Raw genomic sequence first — 24,381 nt, 5'->3', positions numbered from 1 at the left:
GTAACAGCAGTTTTACGCATTATGTATTTAATTGGGATAACAAAGGGTTAAAAAAAGATGCATGATAACAAGACTACAAACACTATTTAAAATATTACACAATGACTATGCACTCGAAATCCCACACCACTATCTCCACCAAACAAGACACACCAGACATTATCACCCCCAACACTTCATTATTCCAAATTCATCTACTGTAACGTATCAACAGAGCTTCTACTCAAGAACAATTAATGAATGGAACAACTTACCCACTGCAATAATTGATCATGATGATTTAAACTTATTTACTAATAAGTTACTAACATTACTATAGACTCTTAATCATTGTAGCTAGCTAACCACACTTATTGTATGTAATGCACCACAATTACTGTATGTAATCTGCTACAGTAATTGTACGTCGTAAACTACTTTGTGATTCCTTTTAATGCACATTTAGCACAATGTCATAGAGTTGTAATTAAGCATACCTATTTACTCACACACACAACACATACACCTGCTGTGCCATATCAAAACTGTAGTGGACAACAGTATCATTGCTGAGTGGTGGAATCCTCATGCCTGGTAAAGGTGGTAAACTCTCCATCTGGAGAATACAGCTTCAATACGATTTCTTTACTCTTCTCACAGATATTCTTGTAGTAAGGGGGCATCTCCAAACTGATTTTGGTACGCTTAATGTCATAATGACGCTAACTTCAGACCCCCCTCCTTAGCGCCACATTATGAAAACAATGCATTGGCAATAGAAGCACAAAACGTTACATTGTTTACCTGAAAACATAGTCTACAAATAGTATAGCTGTTTAATCACGTCACTTTCTCTGTTCTATAGCTGTTTACACTATAACTGCTTTGATAAAAATAATAACGTCATGGGCTGAACCCCCCCTACCCCCTTAACGTCATTATGACGTTAAGCGTACCAAAATCAGTTTGGAGATGCCCCCTAAGACCGCTCAGTTGTCACTAATAGAATGTGGTCTTCAGCTGCCTTAAGTGCCTAGGTAAATTAATAGTACTCTAAATGTATTGTTTATGCATGACTAGAATGTGACACAAACTGTTTTGACAACTGCTAGCTAACCTGTGATTTGTGTCTAAGCGACATGTTTGCTGCCTTTAGGAGCAGAGTCCCATTTTGCTGGCATGCATGTCCAGCAAAGGTCACTCATTGGTTTTCCAACCTTTAGGTAACAACGAATGCCAGTATGTGCAGAATGTAGTGTATGCAACTTCTTTGATTCCACTAGTAAGGCAGCATGACTTGTATAGCCTCCAAATAGTCCATAAACGTGAAAAATTCTTTCAAAATTTTTTATGATTCCCTTTTAATGCACACTTATAGAATTGTAATTATCCTGCAAGTGTTTATGTACTGTAGCATACGAATAACTTGTATCAAATGTGTGTCATTTTACAGCACCTTCTTACTGCGACTTGATGGGAGCAACTTGGTGTCATCACGTTTATGGCCAGGAACACATCCAGGAAGTAGCAGAGATGCCAACCTCTGAACAATTTTAGGAGTGAGACCTCAAACACTACCAGCAGTGTGGACACCCTGTTTATAGCTATGTTGCCTGTTACATGACAAATGAAGAAGCACCTTTGTAAGCAATCCAACCAATAAGGAAATATGGACTATTCCCATTAAAAACACAGGGAAGCCACTACTTGCACTGCTACAAATCAACACCTTGAGCTGTCATTGAAGAGAAATGGGATACAATGACACAAGGAGGACATAGGTATGCTGATTGTGTACCACAATGACATCGCAAACACTTTAAATGGCACAAATTATGACAGACTTTATACAGGTACTACTTAATTGGTTATGCTTTTGCAGCATTGCTTTAGAGGTTTACAATTGATAAAAGTAGATTCTTATCATTGTTACATTGAAGTTCAGCTTGTCATTCTTTATCATTCATAGCATCATGTTTTTCCTTCTACATCACCAATCTGTAGCAAATGAAATGCTAAATATCTGAATGTGCCCACATTTGTTATGTCTGTGCTTCTACAATGAACCTGTCTAGTGGCTACCACTATAGAATGAACACTATTAAGAGGTTCACTAGATATATATTTGTGTGTGTCTGTGTGTGTGTGTGTGACCGGATCTGCGAAAACCAGACATAATGGCGCAAGCCTAATTTTTCACTGTAAGCCATTAATTGCAATGGGTAAAAATATTTGTGTAACTGAAAAAAATTGTAAATTTTTAAATGGTTCTTTGTTCCTTGTGTAGAAAGGTTTCAATGATAAAAACATGTATATCATCTTATTCACCTATTCAAGAGGAGTTCAAAAGTCTTTTGTTTCATTGCAGTGGACTAAAGGATACATTAATTAAGGGTATTTGTTTATGTCACGTTGAAGGAGTCATACGTGATTTTTATGGCCTGCGTCAAAGTATTTAGCACATTTGGTGTCAATTGGTAATCACAGTCTATTAAATGAAAACCATGAACCTTGATTCAGTGGAGGTTGGATGCACTTTAAGCACCACTAAAACAAATTACACAAAATTCATTTTGTTGAGGGGGTTAATACATCGTGATCTGAGAATCATCTCATGTTTTGCAATAGAATATGTACATGAAGACTGGTGAAGTAGTATACACCAAACCACAAGTTATTGATTTCACCCAGAATTCAAGCACTAATTACAAAACAAAGTACATTGCCTTGAAGCTTACATGAAGGACGATCTGAACATGTAACGATCCCCAGTGATCCCACCGTTTTTCAGTTGAGTATTGCGACTATTGAGGGTCATGTGAAATACCAAATCAAAGAATGCAATTAAGGGTATATAGTTCACGTGAAATGCATCCAACCTCCTCTGGTATCTCTTCATCTGAATAGGAATTTGTAACTTAAAGTTGTCCCCAGGGTGGATGATTTGTAGATTCTACCCCTTTTGTGGGAAGTTTGGTGTAACATTTATATGAACATATAAGATATATTGTTAAGTAACCATGAGGTGTGTCCTTGGTGTGGGGTTTAAATGAGTGTGTGTATATGCTATTCAAATATATATGTACATATATACAAGAGCCCGAATTATCATGGTCTGTAATGGAAAAATGGTCCAATGTAAAATGTCTCACTGGACCATATTTAGCAACCATAATTGAACCACCCTGACCACTTTTTGTCCCCCAAAACTGGTCTGGCCTGGGCCACATTTTGTCTTTCAGGTACGATTCTGTCCTCACATACCTATACTGCAATCAGTAAAGCCAAAGATTTGGGCATTATGTGATTTATCACCATGCCAAAATAAACACCTACAAGATCTGCCTTCTGTGGTTGGCTATTAAAATATGCAGGATAACTGCACTATGTAATGACATATTCCAATAGGACTGAAACAATCATGGTTTTCTAGTATTCAAGTATACTCTAGAGTTAACAGTCGAGTACTCACAAACAGGGGCGGATCCAGGAGTTAGCGAGGGGAGGGGCACAAACAGGCTAAATTGTAGATGGTTGTAGAGAGCAGATTCTCTTATAATTTTAAGTAGCAATGATCACTCCTTAGTAGGTTGATTTTTGTCACCATTGCACAAATACTAGCTACTTGTAGTCATACCCATGTGACATGCTTGATACTCACTTTTAGCAGTTTACAGCTTTTCAAGTAACAACAATGATGCACACACTGTATTATATATAGTGCTGATGTTAGTGTTCTTGGCAAGAAATTATGCCGATCAAACTGTGTAGCCTTCAGTATTTCTCTTCCTGATGTCAAATGCATCATGTAAGCTGGGTCATGTGATCTTAACAAGTACTTGAGTACCAATGTTACTATCCAAGTACCAAATCCTTAACGATTACTCAAGTATTTGCAGTATTTGTTTCAGCCCTATACGTAGATTCCAATAACCTTCCTCGATTTAATTATGCATTTATTATGCTGCTAGCTAGCTAGCTCAAAGACTAAAGACCAATTTTTGGACAAGTAAATTTATACAGCCAGACTATTTTTGTATCTATCCAAACATTTCATTACAGAACTCTGTTTTGATAGTTGTTCTGATTGTGGACAATGTCTTGATTATCAAAGTGTCCTTACTAGTGAGGTATTCTGATTTTAGTGGTCTAAATGTGTGTACACTAATACAAATGGGACCATGGACAAGTGTTCTGATTATCAAGGTGTCCTCAATTCTGTGATGTACTTGTATCAGTCTTACCTCATAACAATTTCACTTTATGATTTTATGTTGCTCCTGGTATTATTGCTTGTCAGGCTCCACTGCATGTGACTAATTGTAATTACATTTATGTCACTTTATTTAGCATCTTGTAGTTGTGAATGAGCCAAATTATTATCAGATTTAGTATGTACGTTGTCTTCCAGGACTACACACTCTGTCAGCCAGAAAGACTTTCTCACTACTTAGATGTCAATAAAGGAACTCTTGGAGACAGGTGGCCAGGGTGCAAGCCACAAATGGAAGCCAGACTGCTAACAAAGCTTTAGCAACCATCATACAACAAATGTGCTAAGTGGTGTGAAGTCTAGAACTGGTCACTAGTGTCTATACCAGGACACTGGTAGAATACTATGTATATAGGTTATGCACTAAGGACAGTGCACTGGTGTCTAGAACAGTTGCATTGATGGTATAAATGAAAATCTTTTGTTGGTTGTACCATGTATAATGAGACATATTGTAGGCTTAGATGTATGACGCAACAAACCACAAACCAGTGAATATTAAATGACTGCTTAACATGGAATGTTACAGCTGTGACCAAACTTTATGTACATATATTGTTTTGCTATGTGCTTTGCTAGACTCACCAGCCAGTCTATATTGTTTCTTTTGTCATTTTGTCAGAAAAAAAGACAGTTTGGTAACATTGTTCAAGCTTTTGATGACTGGAATTGAGTGGTTAACCTCAAACCTTGCAAGCTGAACCTCAATCTACTAAGTGCTGCCAGAAGAAATCATATGAGCACATAACTGAGGGTACAATGACCATTGTACAATAGTCAACATTTATCTATTGGCCATGTTACCAGACTCTCTGTCAACCAAAAATACAGGCTGGTTAGTGAGAGTAGTATTTTGCCTGTCACATTTAAAAGCAGAGATATATGTGTAAATGGCTTATAGAGTGCAGCTATAGAATGATTTGTTTGAAAGCCCCTAACCATTGTCAAACTTGACATGTGTCTTCCAGAACCAACACTTTCTTATATTAATCACAGAAAACTCTTTTGTAAACAGGTGTCTATACTTAGGTGTGCAAACCACAAGACAAAGCTTTGGAAACCAGACCACTAGTGAAACCACTAAAGGTATAAATCAAAAATCATTTGCAGATTGTACCTGACACCTGGTGCTGTATAGATGTTAACAAGTAACTCCATTATACAGTGTTTACACTAGCCCAAAATACGCAGGCATGGTTCTGTATACATGTTTTGCAACAGGCAACATGTGTGACACTAACTATGAGTATGCATATACCCCCACACATGATGACCACAACTGGTTTCAACTTATTAAGGCTTCTACAGGTTATAGATTACCTGCAGGTACAACAATAAAGAAATAAATAATTATATTGGTAGCCATGTTATTTCAATCATGCAGCTGATGCATTTCCATTCACACTATATTCTTAGGGATCATCTATATTGCTATCAGGATTTTCATAAGTATATGTACAGAGAGTAATGTGTACAATATCTGTCTATATATGATATCCTCCAAAACAATCATTCAGGTTTCAGCTGCAACCCAGCTAACATTAACCAAGCACTACATACAGTACTATATCGTTATTACTTCACATGATTTTGCTAAGACCAACATTTTCAAAAAGCGTACAGGTGAATTTACTTTCTCACTCTATCATGCCCTATGTATTAGTTGTGAAAATAATGGATGGTTCATTATAAATCATGATAAGCATTTTAGAATAATGAGTATTATTGTCAACAGAATTGGAAAGCTATACTGCATTACAAAAACTATGATTACAAAAATTATTAAGTTTACAAAACAATATTTTCTTTACCTAAAGTAATTCTTAACATCTCTTTAAATCCCTTACTTTTAGGTACAAGTTTGCCTTTACTGTTGATTGTATATCTGTTGTCAATGTCTTTAATAATATGCAGTCTACATCTAATTGGATATACTATGCGGCGCCCTCTTCTTGTATCTCCTATTTTTCTGTAGTTATAATCCCAACCATCCATAAAATATTCACTACGAAAATCATCCTTATTTAACACTAACTTATTACTAAACAACATTCTATATACATCATGAAAAAAAGAAATAGTAAAAACCCTGTCTATACTTACACCTTTCGCTAAACACCTATCTAATCGAGACGTTAACGTATGTACTTCATGCCTGACTATTCTGTCAGACATAATTGGGTTGTCATATGAGCTATAAAGAGAGGAAGTATACTATTTTACAAGGTAAAAGCAGTAGCTTGCTAACCTGAGCACAGAAGGAGTTACATGTGTGGATGGCACCCATGATGCAGTGTGGACAGGAAAGCCGGTCCATGTCACCAGCATTTGCTCTTCCCCCTCAAATTCGAAAAAATTAACATGCTGTATAGTGTATGCACAGGAGGAGGGGTTACTCACTTTAACTACTCTTTTAGCTACTGCACGTTCCACCTCGTATATGTCATCCTGCACAAGTAGGTGTTTAGGCTATACCAAACATATATACAGGGGCTCCATAACCCACCTCATCACTGCTGTCTTCGTGTGCAAGCCGGCGATAATAACCGCTATCGTTGCTGGCAGTAGTTCTTGACTGACGACTATATTCCATAATGATCCAGTAGTGAATAGATAGTTTATAAACGTCTCAAAGAAGCTGTCAAGACTGTCAGAGGTCAGCTATAATTATATTCACAAGCAAGTGTGGTGTCTATAATGCAATAATGCCATGCGGAGGTCTGTAAGGAGAAACCTTGTATTGTACTATGTTCCGATTGGCTGTAGTTTCAGTACATTTCATTGGTTGTTTTCATTGATCCTAGTATACGTAAATAACCCAACAGCTATCTGTATTCCATATGCATTATAAATATACTATGATACACGATTGTGGAAGGAAATAACCGGAGGAACTAAATTTTAAGGTCGCAATTAGCTATGAGTGTGTCACTGCAGATTATACGCCATCCTTAAGGCTTTACTTGCTCCCATTACATGCACACACCAAAAAGGCGGGAGACCACAAGCGCTATAAAAGTCCTAACATCACTCCACTGCACCACTTAGCTAGCTAGCTACAAATACGAAGTTAGTGAAAGGTGATGTCGGACTCCTTGAAGAAACTGAAAGCGGTGAACGTGGAAATCCAGCGATTGGAGATTGAAGTTGTAGACCCATCCACCAATCCACACTGTGGTGCACGAGCAAATGAAGCAGTGGCCTCCTTGATTGTTCCGAACAAGTTATTTTTGCTATGGGATAGCAAAATTGAGCTGCAGAAGAGGATCGGCGCTACGATTTCTAAACTCTCAGACATGCTAAACTGTCGAATTAAGGCGGGTTACAATGCAGTTGTCATTAAGAGCTCTGGAGAATCTTTTGAGAAAAGGCTAATTACAAATTCACAAAGGTAGAGTTGCAAAGTTCAAGTAAGCATACGTAGTTACATAATACCTCTAGATTTTTGAGAAAGTATCGGGATAGGACAAAAGGTTCTAACTACCGTGATAAGATGTTAAGCAATAGTACTAACATGTTATTGTATGAGGAAGAGGCTATGCAAAAACCAACATTTAAAACACATTTGAATTATACAGGTGAGCAATAAATAATACATGCTCGCATATAAAAAGTAAACTGATATAGTTTGTTACATTAACTCAATTGGATCACAGGAAAATTCTACACTGACGTCCAGGATTGTCAACAAAGGAGACGCCGGGCGGACATCCGAGATGATCTACAGTATAGCTTTGGTCCAGCTTTAGCTGGGATAGGGCTTTTCCTAAAATCTGTTGAATTGATCTCTGAAGAGCCAACAGATACTTTCAAGCTACATGTCGACAAGGAAAACAATGAAGAAGGTCAACACCGAGATCAACATATTGATACACTGACATACCTCCTAATAAAGCATGGTGTATCCATGGAGTTTTATCATGAAATGTCCATGCGATTTAAAGACCTTTCAAGATCCTACAAGGTGAATGGGTGAAATATTATGACACAATTCTACTATTATTTATACATTACAGTTGAAAAAGTTCAAGAAGAATATCAAGGTGCCCGATATCACTAAAACACCTGGGACATTTGATGGAGCGCAGTTCAGTTTCAAGGATATTCTTGAAACAATGGCCAAGAAAGAGGTACAACATACACAAACACATCACCTTTTAAACCATAATAGAAGTAGAAAAATTCAAAATCCCATGTACAGATCGAGGAAAATAAGAATTACTACAATGATAACATCATAATGGTCAAAGTGTCTGGCGATGGGGCGAAATACAGCCGAACTTCCAGCTTCTGCTTATTATCATTTACTTTCATTCGGGATGGAAGCAAACTCAGTGTCTTAGGTAATCATCATACCTTGGTGGACATAAAATAATTGTATGATGCTGAATAGACGTGCATTCCATAGCAGCTATAAAAGCTCACGAAAGCTATGAAGCCTTTCGTGATGGATTTGCAGATGTATTTGCATCCATCAATCAACTGATTGCAAGTCCGCAAATAACAGTCGATGGAAAGAATTACAGAGTGAAGATTGTATTCTGTGCTGACTACAAGGTGCATATAGGACTGTGATAAAATGTGTAATTGCTTTTTCTCATAGTTCCTATTGCTTATGATGGGAATGAAAGCAGCAAATTCCAAACATTCCTGCATATGGTGTACCATCAGTGAAAGCAATAGGTAAGCATGTGTATATACAGTAATATCTCACTGTTTATGTTCATTTGCTAACCCAAAATTTTATAAGTAGGGTCAAAACAAATACTGAAATACCCATAAGGTATTCAGATAGTAAAATAGGTGCTTGAGTACTTGTAAGATCACACGATTCATGTTTACATGATATACGTAATTAATACACCTCACATTATCGCTGTTACCAAATACTACAAATCCATTATTTTTTCAGTCCTTTTAAAGCATAATTTTGTATAGCCATTACAAGGGAATGGAATTTTCTATTACTTATACTTGCATATATATTTAACCCTGTCATGTTTACTCTCATGTTAACCCTTACAGGCATGATATGAGTAAAACAGCCGAGAAACGGACCTTACAGTCCATAAAAACCAGTGCCACAAATGGAGAATTGGGATGTAAAAATGCACCCCTACTCAATCTGGAGCCTGATGACATTATTTGTGATGAGCTCCATCTATTGCTGAGGGTGATGGATATTCTCATCCAGGCTTTGATAAATACTGCTAAAGCTTATGATGCCAATGAGGCACATAGACTTGGGCAGCGCAGTATCAAAGCGACGGAGGGGCCATTGATCCAGAGCCTTGTGAAGACAATCAGTGAGTGTGGGGTGCATTTTTATGTTTGGGAGGACAAAAAGGAAGACGAACTACAGTGGCCATCTATAATGGGACCTGCTAAGAAAAAACTTCTAAAATACTTGCCACCAGAGATGGACAAGTGCCAGCCATCAGGCATGGTAACAGACATTAAAACTCTGGAATGTAAGTATCATCTGTTATGTAATAACCACTTACCTTAATTGATTAGGATTTCAGTACTATCTATTCAAATATATCATCTCGCACACCATCATATACTTCTGATCAGCTACAAGGACAGGTACAGTAAGTGGACACATGCAAATGTTTATGATTGTGTGCACATTTTTTATTAGGGAATAAAATGGATACAGTCATTTACAGACTTTAGTAAAAACCATCCATCTTCTGATGGCTATGACCCTGAAAAGGTTTTGCCATACATGCATCTGATGGTGAAACATGTCCCGACAATGATGGGAATATATGGTAATATTAAACAATTTTCATGCCAAGGTATACTACCTACTGATAGAATTATATGCATACCAGTAAATTACAGCGGTTGAAAAAAAGAATGATGATGCTAAGAAGACATTTTTTCATGGCAGTAATAAATGGGACCCAGCCACTGATATGTTGAAGAGAGTGTATGTTTACTGTTATCATTCCTAATATGGACTATAGAACAACATTCTTTGGTCAATTAAAGAAGCCATGTGACGCTCTATGCTTTTTGGATTTTATCTTCTGTGTTGCAAGAAGTAATAAATCCCCTGTAACATGGCAGCTGCAATTCAACCTTTCACATGTTTGCATTATATCTAACCTAAGCTAATTTGACTTTGAAGTTTGAATAGTGGGTAGTCAGCAATGTGCTGGTAACACCTAGGGGCACAGCCCAAAAGATGCATGCAATCTCGTAATATGTACATAAGTAAGTATCAGTACAGTTATAGGAAATTTCCCTGAAAAGTGGTAATTGAAAAGACTGCTCACTGCTGGCCAACTCGCCACAATCGTTGTACACTAGTATGGGTTAGCTGATCCATATAGTGTAGTACACTTTGGGAGTGTTTGCAAATCCTCTAAAATTTTAACATTGCTCAACCTATTAAAAAATTTGTCCTTCCAAATGTTTATGCTATATATACTATACAGTGTGCAATATGTATATTACTGGACAACTGTGTGAGTGTTGTGTTGTGTGTGTGTACAATACACAGGTGTATTTTGGTGGTATTCCTCACATTCGTAGTGCACCACACACACACACACACACGCACACACACACACACGCACACACACTACTCAAACACTAGCACGCACACACACTAAAAAAAAACATAAAGACTGTATACTACACAAACACATGCTCCAACACATACTACAGACTCAACTCAAACTACAGCATGTATTTGCACACTAGAACACAAGCATATGCACATATTCTTATGGAAATTTAATTTTGTGTTGTCACTATCTTTATGTAGGTGTGATAGGGTTGTGTATTACAATACGAAGTTGTTCCCTGAAAAGCATTTCAAATGCTGGAACAACTTTATATTTGTGGTGAACAAGCCTGATTTGTTCAAGCATACATATCTTTAGACGAAGAACTTTCAATGATCTGAATGAAAAGACATGTGTTTGCCCCTTTCTGACCCATGGACATCACCCGTCTACAATCATATTGTCGGCTCATTATTGTGTCCCTTGAATGAAGAGGATAATCCAGCTGTGATCACATCATCCATGTATATCATTGACTGTGCACATGCATAATGTATATATGTTCAACAGAAATTATTTTGATTGGTAAACACTACATATACACTCATGAGTTACAATGTACATCGATATCAATCTACATGTGCTAACGTAACGGTGTTGTTAGCAAAATTAAGCTGTATGGCTTCACACAAACAAGGCAATAGTGCTTGAATGACTTGAATGTTGTTACGTGACGACCGTGATGATTTCCCTTTTTTACCCAGCAGCTATAGCTAACTGTACATCTTACTAATAGATGTAAATCGATCATTACCTAATTGGCTCATATGGCTTCCAGAATATCCAAATCATAAGACAGGTGGTTAAGTTGACTTAATCGTTGAAGCCGCTACAATATCACTGCAGAGAAATGCCGATGGTTTAATTATGTGACCACGCAATCATGGCAACACCCTGCCATATCATTAATGAGGGTGTGGCATACCTATTTAAAGTGGGATAGTCAAGTTTCATTGAAAGACTACCTAGTAGAATGAAGCATTACAAAAATATCATGACTTTTTTACGAAATTCATATCTCGATGAGGAACTTTACATTGTCCTCGATTCTTTTATACATATGTAGGCATAGAGTATCACTATCCATCACTTAAGTTTCATGTCTTGAGACGGCCAGTAAGTATAGGATTATGAAGTGGAATATTTGAAAATTGAGGTTTGTAGTTTGACCATGAGACACGCCCCATTATTAATTTCACACTTTGTAAACATTTTTGGTGACCTTTGTGACATTTTCCACTATTTATAACATCAAAAAAAAAGTTTAACAGGCTTCTGTTCTGATTTATAAAATTTGGTGGATCTCGGCAGGGGCACACCCACCAGCCTCAAATTTTACATAAAAAGGTGTCTTTCAAGGTAGGTAATGGTTTAATATGTGAAGAAACATTGTACATCTCAAAGTGTCCATGTTTATCTGTGTGGGTATACTATTCAATTACAGTACGTGGCATTAACAATGCTGAAGTACAATAGCCATAGGTTATACATACAGTACTAGCTTATATGAGCAAGCTCTTTGTTTGGCTCAACGTCATAATGAGACCACCCATTATGTACACAAGATCACCCATCATGACTTTGTATGCATTGCACTGTGAAAATACTTGTGTGTTTGTTTTACATCTGTGCATCTTTGGGTTTTCTGTCATCATTGAAAATACTAAAGGGAAAACACATGTAACCTTTAAAGTGAAATTATGTGTTACCTCATCATTCAGACCTAGGTAGATGTCTGCCATGACTTCCTTAAAGAACAGATTGTCTGGAAACTCAGCATTTAATTCTTGCTGTGCAATGTATGAGTGGAAGCCACCCAATACTTCATATTGATATGCATTCTTTAGTTGCGGATTAAAGTGTAGTACTTCTTGACAAAGTACCACCATGGTAGCACGGCCTGGTGCAGCTGGATCCTTCTTCATTTGGTCCTTTAAATTCTTAATCATACAGTACGATAGTAACTGTATAGTAGGGACCACAAAGGAGTAGGCGTGGCCCATGAAATAATATCACCGAAAAACCAGCCTCGATTTTCCATTACGACGATGAGGCAGTATTGGTGAGGTAAAATTAAGCCCAAACAAGTGTTTAGATCGACCCGAAACGCTTTCAACAAGTTGCTATGGAATTTAAAAAAAATTTTATTCAACGGAATTTTCTACTGACTGACTGAGTAACTGACTGACTGATGCCTTCAGACTAGCGTACCGCAATAACGGCTAAGGCTACAGGGTTGATTTTTTTACTGTTCGATGTCGCTTCGGCCCGACAGGTGCCTTTTGGCATACCGCAGTATGTGCAATGCATTCTTCATGGACTTACCAGTGTCCTCCTTTGTGTCCCATTCATCTTTGCTGACAGGGAAAGGTGTCAATTTGGTGCGAGCACATGATGGCTTCCCTTCGAAACGGAAATCGTCCATATTTTTCATCGCGGCTATTTCGATTGCAGAGGTGCTTTTCAAACAGTTCTAGATTCGTACTGCTGTGTAACGGGTTGAACATAGCCTACAGCGAAGCGTAATGGATACTTCACTTTTCAGACGATAATTAATATGATTGGGGCGCGGCACGATTTCTTTGTTTTGGTATGTGTGGATTGTAGAGGTGCTTTTCGAACAGTTCTTGATTCGAAATGCTGTGTAACGGGTTGAACATAGCTGACAACGAAGCGTAATGGATACTTCACTTTTGAGACGATAATTGATATAGCCGGGGCGCGCGGTGCCTTTTCAGATGCAGTATGCGTGGGTTCACCAGTCATAATAAAATTATTTACAAAAAAGTTAACAAACAAGTACACGAAAAAATTAGGAATTTTCAACTAGAGTAGGGACCACAGCACATCGATAAAAAGTACTGAAACAAGTTGGAGTAGTCCATGATATTAAATCACTGTAAAATAATAAGTAGGGATATAACACTTCTTATTGTTTTACAGTGATTTAATAACATGAACTACTCCAACTTGTTTCAGTACTTTTTATCGATGTGCTATGGTCCCTACTCTAGTTGAAAATTCCTAATTTTTTCGTGTACTTGTCAAGATAAGATCAGGACTGTATAATAAACGTGACTCTTTAGGAGGCTTGTACAGCTGTTTGATTGAAAGCTCCTGGTACTTAACATAACATACAAGTTTCATGATGTATCAAATTTGTAACAAGAGTTATTCAACAGCATTATGTGACACTAGAGTTAACTTCTGACCTCCCAATTCTCAAAACTGCACTTAGTATACTGCCCTTACAGGTAAATCTTGACCTCATCAATACCAATTAACAATTTTCTGTTCACAACAGATCAAAGTGTAATTAATTAACCAGTAAACTGGTGCATTAACTTGTTCTAAACTGTGTAAAAAGTATGTTCATTGGAAAAAGTGACGATGCACCATTTTAGTGGAATAACATGTAATCATAAAGTAATTGGAAAAAAGTTGAACTTTTAATCAGAGAAATGCGTTGCAACATGCTGCAAACGATACCTGCTTTAAATAGACCGCTCTAAACAACACATTAGGCACAGATATATTTTCTCTATATTTTCTCAACTGTTTTATAGTCTGTCTATCGTATTATACTGGCTTAGAAAATTATTGCAGCAAAATCTCAGAGCTGCTCTTTAATATTCTTTGCATATGAACAGGTTGCATCCACCTTTAGCCTACAAGGCCTACTAGCGTGTTTTTCAGTTGTGGAACCAAAAAAAAGCCAGTCTCGGAAGTTTGTGGGAAGTCACTACGCCCAGTGTTAACCTTGAAAACGAAACCCACCTTCTAGCCAAAGCTTACCTCAGAGAAATTCATTAAAGGCTTTGTTTAGCCTTAATTTCTTGTAAACAGGCTGATTTTAATACTTATTGTGCTTTGCTCAAGTGGACGAAGAAAGATAGATTGATAATACACACAGTTTTTGGAAAACTAAACACGTGCATAGTCTAAAAAATTCTGTATGGCATTCTATTTAATGCTTTCTACACTACCTTACACATTTCTACCCTTCTATAGGATCTTTCTAAGATTTGAAGCGGGACATCTGTACATTTTATCCCTTCCGGTTCTACGTACATATGTATTTTACCATAACACAGTCTATTAAATGGGATTCCACTGTGACAATTCCAATCAGGTGCACAAAGTTTATGCTTTAATTAAAGCGACTTACCCTGCTTGAAATTTTCAATGCCTTCATCTATAGTCTGTGGTATATTCTTTAGGCACTTTGCCTTAGGATCATTTTCAATTCGACCTTCTGTAGACCTTCTTCGGCCATTAGATTCCTGGACTGCATGAACAGCTGGTGGACTTGTTTGTATCAATGGAGCAGTAGGAGTAGTTGGCAATTCTCTAGATGGAGTATACCCACAATTGTCAATATCAGATAGGGGCTGTCTCAAAGATGACCTCAATGTGCTCCAAACATCTACAAATGCTTCTGCTGTACTAACGGTGAATTTCATTGAGATAGCATTCTTATCCATTTCAAAGCTCTGCAGCCCAAGCCACAGCTTGCCATTGTCACATCTGAACTGCAATAAACATAGTTTACGACAATACTCTGAAGTAGCTACCGCATATGCTCACCACCATTCCTTCATGTATATGCTTCTCTTTGTCTCCAACAGACACTGAAGTTATTTTGCCAAGAGTTTTAGAGGCGTTAGGCTTCTTGATGAGAATTCTGTCTTCATGCTTAAGCACATATCCATCGCTATCTTCTTCAGTGGAGTCATCTCGCACTAGTAGCTACCGCTGCGTGCCTGGACTGCTTGAACACGTGGTGATTTAGGGATTTGTAATAGCCCCTAGTGGTCTTCTCTGTCACGCCGACCATCTTATCAATGCTTGCTTTGAGCATTTCCAACGTTAGTAACCAAAACATCATTAATCCGTTATTTCTAAATTTAAATTTTGCCTCGTGCGGCGGGGTAGACTACCACCTCGAATCAGAAACACGACAAAATGGTGGTCGTAGATTGTCAATGTGTGCAGCAGGAAGCGGCCTACGACAACCTAGTTCAGTAGTCTCCTTTCAGCTAAAAACCAGCTGCTGCCAGTTTGTCTATATGGATCGCCGGTGGTCTTGCATACTCACAGAGGAGGTACGACACACTCACTTGAGCACATGGGATTTGTACAGAGTAATAAAAACCTACCCTTCGTATCAGCAACCAGCTGGTCATTTAAAGTTCAAGTCACCTACACAGGTCAACACATTCGGTATCTAATAGCAACCAGCTTATCACAGTCAACTATAAAGATCCAGTCACCTACACGGTCAACACATTCGGTATCTAATAGCAACCAGCTTATCACAGTCAACTATAAAGATTCAGTCACCTACACCGGTCAACAGATCCGGTATCTGTAGCAACCAACTGGTCATAATCAACTATAAAGTTCCAGTCACCAACACAGGTCAACACATTTGGTATGTAATAGCAACCAGCTGATCAAAGTCAACTATAAATTTCATGTCACCTAGACTGGTAAACAAATCCGGTATCTGTAGCAACCAACTGGTCATAGTCAACTATAAAATTCAAGTCACCTACACAGGTCAATGCATCCAGTATCTAATAGCAACCAGCTGGTCATGGTCAAATATAAAATTCAAGTCACCTACATAGGTCAACACATTCGGAATCTAATAGCAACCAGCTGGTCATGGTCAAATATAAAATTCAAGTCATCTACACAGGTCAATACATTCAGTATCTAATAGCAACCAGTTGTTAATAGTCAAATGTAAATTTCATACTATATTACAGGTTTTTGCAATTGAATTCGTCGCCTTTGCAATTGAATTTGTCCCGTTTGCAATTGAATTTGTCAGTATTGCAATTGAATTCGTCGGTATTGCAATTGAATTCGTCCCATTTGCAATTGAATTCGTCGGTTTTGCAATTGAATTCGTCGCTTTTGCAGTTGAATTAGTCGGTTTTGCAATAGAATTCATCGCGTTTGCATTACAATTCGTCATAAACAAAATGGCTCCAAGAAACCAACCCGTTCATTAAGAGATGAACTATTTATGCCTTGGAGAGTTACGCTTGAGACAGTAGAAGGTAATTGAAGCTGGTAGTACGCGAAGTTGATAGCTGTCTGACAAGTTAATTAGCTTGCTCGCGAGTGACCACACCCATCGCGAATGGCGTAGTAGAGTTTGGAATGTTGTTGGAGAGGCTGTAGAGGAAGAATTATTGCCTTATAAAAAGTTGTTTACTACTGTTGTACTTGAACAAGTTCTTGTAGCAGCTGCTACATCATGTTTTCATGTTTGCTCCAGCTGCCATTCTTGTTATGGACGAATTTAACTGCAAAAGCGACGAATTCAATTGCAAAAGCGACTAATTCAATTGCAAACGGGACGAATTCAATTGCAAACGGGACGAATTCAATTGCAAAATCGACGAACTCAATTGCAAACGGGACGAATTCGATTGCAAAGTCGCCGAATTCAATTGCAAAAACCTGTAACTATACAGGTCAACACATCCGGTGTTGTCTACACAGGTCAACATATCTGGTATCTATAGAAACAGCTGGTCATAGTCAACTATAAAATTCAAGTCACATACACTGGTCAAAACATCCGGTATTTAATAGTAACCAGCTCATCAGTCAACTATAAATTTCATGTCACCTACACCGGTTAACACATCCGGTATCTAATAGCAACCAGCTGGTCAGGGTCAAATATAAAATTCAAGCCACCTACATAGGTCACCACATTCGGAATCTAATAGCAACCAGCTGGTCATGTTCAAATATAAAATTCAAGTCACATTCACCGGTCAACACAGCTGGTATCACCTACACAGGTCAACACATTTGATATCTAATAGCAACCAACTGGTCATAGTCAACTATTAGATTCAAATCATCTACACAGGTCAACACATCCAGTATCTAATAGCAACCAGCTGGTCATGGTCAAATATAAAATTCAAGTCATCAACACAGGTCAACCAATCCAGTATCTAACAGCAACCAGCTGGTCATGGTCAAATATAAAATAAAGTCACCTACACGGGTCAACGCATCCAGTATCTAATAGCAACCAGCTGGTCATGGTCAAATATAAAATTCAAGTCACCTACATAGGTCAACACATTCGGAATCTAATAGCAACCAGCTAGTCATGGTCAAATATAAAATTCAAGTCAGCTACACAGGTCAATACATTCGGTATCTAATAGCAACCAGTTGTTAATAGTCAAATGTAAATTTCATGCTATATTAACTATACAGGTCAACATATCTGGTATCTATAGAAACAGCTGGTCATAGTCAACTATAAAATTCAAGTCACTTACACTGGTCAAAACATAGCAACCAGCTTATAGTCAACTATAAATTTCATGTCACCTACACTGGTCAAAACATCTGGTATTTAATAGCAACCAGTTTATCATAGTCAACTATAAATTTCATGTCACCTACACCGGTTAACACATCCAGTATCTATAGCAACCAGCTGGTCATAGTCAACTATAAAACTCAAGACGCCTACACAGGTCAACACATCCGGTATCTAATAGCAACCAGCTGGTGATGGTCAAATATAAAATTCAAGTCATCTACACAGGTCAATACATTCGGTATCTAATAGCAACCAGCTGTTAATAGTCAAATATAAATTTCATATTATATTAACTACATGGGTCAACACATCCGGTGTCATCTACACAGGTCAACATATCTGGTATATTCAACTATTCACCTAAACTGGTCAAACATCTGGTTATTTAATAGCAACCAGCTTATCATAGTCAACTACAGTAGGGGACAAAATAAAGTTAATATTTTGTTTTTTAAAAACGATTGTAATTTTGTATATGTTCAACGGTTATTACGATTGAGTAGTCTTTTAAACGATAGTGTTTCAAAAGAAAAAAACGACTGTATAATCGTTTAAACTATGATGCAAGCGTTTAAACTATGACGTAAAAACGATTGCGCAACCGTTTTTATGAACGCGAAAAGGTGCAAAACCATCCTTATAAAGAAAAGGCGGTCCTAGTACTGTCTTTTTCAAGACTTGCAGAGGATAATATGGAAGGCGAAAGACCCGTGGGTGCTCGACGAGCAATGGCGCTAATAAACGAAGAAACTGGTAAGCCATTAGTGGTTTGTGGGATATCCCCGTAGCACTAGAGCATAGATAGTATACCACAGACACGGGATAGGAAACGCCACTATTTAACACATCCAGTTGTATTACTTCAAGAAGTGCTGGCGAGCATTAAAAGCAACGACAGCTTTGAAATACCAACGGAGGAAGCAAATTCGTGCCTAGGAACTGCCCATTCATTGGCAGAGATTCTCCAACAACCTTCTCCCAGCTCAAAAGAATTCTCTTATTGGCTTGTTGGAAAGCTGGAAAACATTATTCTGAAAGCAAAGAAGCGTGGGTCCAACGTACTGAATGACGAGCGTTTGTGGAATATGTATTACAAGCTTACAATTCTACAATCTTTTTAAGATACTTGGGAGAAATATTTAACCAGCAATAATCTCAGCACATAACTGATGAGTTGTTTGATTTAATAATAAAACAACATGTGTCCAAGAGTTTTAATTTGTCAACAAACTTAATGCCAGAGACTGATGTGCCGCTTTCTTTTGAAGAAGAAAATGCAGTGCGCTACATTGGTGGCTACTTAATCCGCAAAGTTCGGGATACCTGCAATGATGGAGTAAAGGCAATACTTAGTGACTTAACTGCAGATGGTACTATTAATGCTGACACTTATGAACATGGGCAAGCCTGGATAAATGCTATTGACAGAGATGGACTTGTAAAGATCACCACTGAAGCCCATCGATGTTTCTATGCAATTGAAAGTTGCATAAGAAGACATCTGAATGTGAATAAAATCACTGAAATGGACAGCACTTTTAGAAGCAAACTGTCTGACGCCATATTAAGCGATGATGACGTTTTGTTTTACTGTTTTACTGGCAGGCCAACAAGAAAGCAATGAATGTGCTGATTTATGCTTGAAGCTGCTGGTTGAAAAATACATCACAGTCCGAGAATTTGCTTTTGCCAAAGGAGTCGTGGAATAGCACAAGCAGGAGCAAAAGAAAAGCACAGGGAAATCTAGAGCTTTTTGCAGTACTTTACAGCAATCATAATTTGATGAATCATTGTTACACTTTACATCACAATTACACTATTGAATTTTAAGTATGTCACAAGTACAAATGTAATTATTCTGATTGGTGGCGGCAGCGTCTCTTCTTAAGTGGCTTGTTCAAGTCTTCAACGTCAACTGATTCCAAATCGTATGCTTTTCTTTTGCATCCTCTACAATTCCCAGTTATGTCCTTCAACCAGATAGAATTAATCACTCTAATCCCTTGTGTGTTTTTGATGAACTGGGCAACTGTAGGATTTTCATTGCTTCTTCCCTGCTGACGTTGAATTCCAAAAAAACTTTTTCAAAGCATCTTGGCTCAGCTTTTCACTTAAGAAGCTGGAGACCCCTTCAATAGAAAAAAAGGTATGGAATCAATTCCAGAAATGAAGACACTGCAATGAAAAACAGTTTAAAGTTTTGGCTATATAATATATACCAGTACCTGTCATCCGAATTCCTTTGCTCGTTATTGAGCTAAGCAACATGTGTTTCTTATCATCTTCTTCACAGTCAGTCCTATCTCTCACAGTCTTCTCCCATTGGTTAAGGTACAGTATCAACTCCTTTAGAAACTAAAGAAAAAATACATACTTAGCATGCAATCTGTGTGTAGTATGAACATACAGCAAGCCAGAAGTCATTTGCACTGCGGTATGGTTGGTGAAATGGTTTTCTGTTCTTCTTTCCAGCAGTGTAGGAAGAGACGTTAAAGCAGTCAAAGAATTTATCCATCTTGGATAAAATAAGCCGTCTCAAAAGCCTGCCCCCCACCAGTCATCATCAATGCATTAGACACAGAACCACTCAGAACCTGACATGTATTTAATGGTTAAAAACCCATATATTTAATTACATACTTGTACAGCCAAATCCACTCTCATCTTGGAAAAATTGGTGAGGTGAATGTGTTCGTAGGTTAGCTTTGGCACTAACGAAAGACCAGGAGAAGCAGATTTTACCCCAGCATTTCTGTGATACAGGTCTATCACATGCTTCCAATCGATCGAGTACCCATTGCACTAAAGGACATAAAAAAGAGTAAAACACACAATTTAATTACGACATTATTTACCCATAGCTTTCCTCGGGCAAAACAGTTCCTTATGGTTTTAATCAAATGAGAAGGGTCTGAGATGGAAAAGATCGGATCCTTTCCTGCACTAAACACATTGATCATTTTGTAGGTCAATTTCTTCCCAGTTCCATGAAGTGAGTACATCCGCCTGTTATCACTAGCTCCATCACAAGTGACAGTTACTACCTTCAATCCCAAACGGGACATACGAGCTAAGGCTTTGTGGAGTAACGGAAATAGCTGGGCACCCTTAGTGCTTGAGGCAGGAAACTGTACATAAGGGAATTTCAGGCTATTGAAGAGCCCTCTTATCATAAAAACTAACATGTACTTTGCTAATGGTCTTTGCTGTGCTGCATCAGGTTCTTTAGAATGTTGTTCGACTGCTGCAAGTAAGTTGTTCACTTCTCCCAAATCTGAGTATCCAACCAAGGATCCAGTAGACTTCAAAAACCAGGCCTTCTTTAACGTACATCTCATCAATAACTAAACCAACGTATTTTGCCAAGTGAGCAGGTTTTTGTTGCTGGACCTGATCCAAAAGCTGTAAATCTGTTGTTGTAGAAAACCCACACACAGAAGATGCAAAATGTCGGTAGTCCCTTAAAGTACGTTCAGAAGGAAGGGATATCACGCCAGTGTTTCTCAGTGTTGAGTAGCAGCCACTTGAGCGATGATGTAAATATAGGCACCATCTGATTATGGCTGGATTCCAACGCATTTGCCGCTTATCCTTCAAGGATGCTGCCTTAAATTGTTGCTCCCAAAAGATGCGGTGAAAGCTAATATCAGACTCTGCGCCCTCTTGTGATGAATTTTGAGACTTGTGTGTAGCTGTATCCACCTTTATCCCTTCATCTTGTATGACCTTGTCTATCTTTGCCTGCTTTCCTCTCTTTACTGCGAACAACATCTTGCAGGTTTTTGATTCGCTGATCTTTCTCTGGATGTGTAAGCCAACGAAGATTTGTGTGACTGGATGGATCACACAATGAAGTGGACATTTCTTGCTGCTTCTTTAATAACCGGTTAAGGGCACTACGTAAAACATTGCGATACTGAATACAGTTCTTGCATCTGGGACCTGATGAGGATGTTGGGAGGGTCCACAAGCAGGTAACATGCCGAATTGTAGAATAGCTTTGGTCATAATATGCTACTACTCCAGAACCTATGAAAATACAGATTGCACACAGCTATACAAACAACACGCACCTTGTGAATTTCTAAATATACCACTGTGTTGAATTACCAATGGATGAAACTTAATGTCATTGTTTCCTTCACAGATACGATCGGTCTGTTCTGGCTGTACTTCATCGAGCAATTCATCAGCACAAATGAGATCATCTGTTTGTGTGGAAACATCAACACTCTGTGCCAACTGTGCAGGTTGAATCAGTAGGCTGTTCATCTTCATCACTTGAACTAACTGGAGTGTTGGATGACACTGGAGTAGTGGATGAAGACTTAAGCTTCTTCCTTGAGGTGCCCTTAGGCGTATAGAGCTTCAACCTCCGTGGCATCAGTCATCAACCCTCTGTATGCAGAAACCGAATTTTTTTTATAATTTTTAACATTCAAACCTCACACACCAATGATTACACAACCATAAAACGCTGTAAGAGCCCATGCACACCAAATGCTCACGTTGGTATGGGTACACAAAATTCTCTATTGAAAATACACACCAACTCGAATGGACTTGGAATACTACCACACAAAATATTTTTTATGTTACAACCGTGCACTGTAAACCCCAAACCATGCATCAATCCAAGCAGAAATAAACGAGTTACAGGTACTCAAAGTATGTTAAAGAGCCAGAACAGCTAAATATTAATGAATAAACGTACCAGAGAGACCATCTGACACTGATTCTTTGTTAATCCGAAGATTTTCCACAGGGATGAGCGTACAATAGCAGGATGAACCTCACAAAAATCCACCACGAGGCAGGCAACACGTTTCGCGCAATGCGCTCTTGCTACATTTACGTAAACTAGCTCCACTTCACGATCGTCGACACCTTCCGAACGTGTTGATAGCCATGGCGAGGATGGTAAGTGAGAAAGTCGTGTAAGTGTATTGGCGTTTCCTATCCTGTGTCTGTGGTATACTATCTATGATTAGAGTAATTTGTTGAATAAACTTTACACAACCACTAGTCCATTTATGCATAACGTGTTAATATTATGCAACTTCCTTTTAGAATGCTACAGCCATTACGTAATTTATTGGCCAGAGGGAAGCGTTTCTTCCATTAGTGCTACAAAAGTAAAGCCAGAAAAAGTGGCCATAGGGGAGAAGTGTGAGGTTGGAAAAAGGAAATATATAGACACTGTGGTTGCTAGAGGTAACACAATTTATATATAAAATAATATACAACATTATATTCCAGGCAGTAAAATTGAAATGGACAAGCTAGAAGACAAGTTGGTCACTGATGAATGGGTTCCACCAGGTATCACTCCAGCAACACCAACTACAAAAAAAACAAAAAAATAGGAAACGTAAAGAGAATAAAGAGAACAATGAAGCAGAAAAGCCAACAATAAAAAAGAAAAACAAAAGATGCAGTATGCAAATCAGAATAAAGTGTATAATCACTTATATTTTACAATTTACAGGTACTATTTTATTCGTTACACCTACCTCTGAAGTAGGGTGTAGCTCTCTAGAGGTCCCAGCAACTAGTTCCTCAAGGTCATCCGTGATACCTGCACCACCAGCGACAACACCAGCCAGTTTGGCTGCAGTGACAACACCAGCCAGTTCGCCACCACTGATTTAATAATGTGTTTACAGCACTTTTATACACATTTAACATTACGTAATATTAAACAATGTTCATGATGTAATGTGACATAAAATAAGTGTCAATGACTTAATTAATATCATCATGACCAAGACACTCCCCGGGGTAAGAGAATGCCACCATCACTGGTTGATTGTCCATCTGTAATGCAATTCTCTTACGAGCTTCAATACTTGCAGCTCTAAGTGGAGGTTTAGACAATTTCAAATCTTTTTCAATTTTATTTGTATGTGAGTTTGCTTGAGTCAAATCAGAGGCAGCTTGTATCTCTAAGGGATATAAGTGATTAATGGCTCTGGAAAGTACTTGTTTATTAGGTAATTCAATTTTCACGAACGTATCTGTCCATCTTTACTATGGATAAATTCTTTAATCAAAGCCAACTTCCACGTCCTGCGCTGCATATTCTCATCTTGTAATATCACAATTTCACCAACCTTTGGCTACCTTGATATTTCCAAATGTGATCCTTTATGATGAAGTGGCAAAGTTGTTCTGAGCGA

At 38.1% G+C, this 24,381-nt stretch overlaps 1 protein-coding gene across 1 annotated transcript; it reads right to left on the bottom strand.

Moving 5' to 3' along the window:
* Window positions 1–5,985: 5,985 nt before the first annotated feature.
* Window positions 5,986–6,938, bottom strand: LOC136244766 (chromobox protein homolog 5-like). The gene is made up of 5 exons (XM_066036324.1): window positions 6,759–6,938; window positions 6,653–6,700; window positions 6,501–6,592; window positions 6,356–6,446; window positions 5,986–6,257 (listed from the first exon to the last, which is right to left on the bottom strand). Exons 1-5 carry the CDS (start codon window positions 6,843–6,845, stop codon window positions 6,255–6,257), a joined length of 321 nt encoding a protein of 106 aa, XP_065892396.1. The 5' UTR covers window positions 6,846–6,938; the 3' UTR covers window positions 5,986–6,254.
* Between the last annotated feature and the right edge of the window lie 17,443 nt (window positions 6,939–24,381).

The sequence above is a fragment of the Dysidea avara genome, chromosome 14, assembly GCF_963678975.1.
Source record: "Dysidea avara chromosome 14, odDysAvar1.4, whole genome shotgun sequence".
Taxonomy (NCBI): domain Eukaryota; kingdom Metazoa; phylum Porifera; class Demospongiae; order Dictyoceratida; family Dysideidae; genus Dysidea; species Dysidea avara.
Note: the sequence above shows the minus strand (reverse complement) of the source record. Positions and strands in the feature narration are given on the sequence as shown.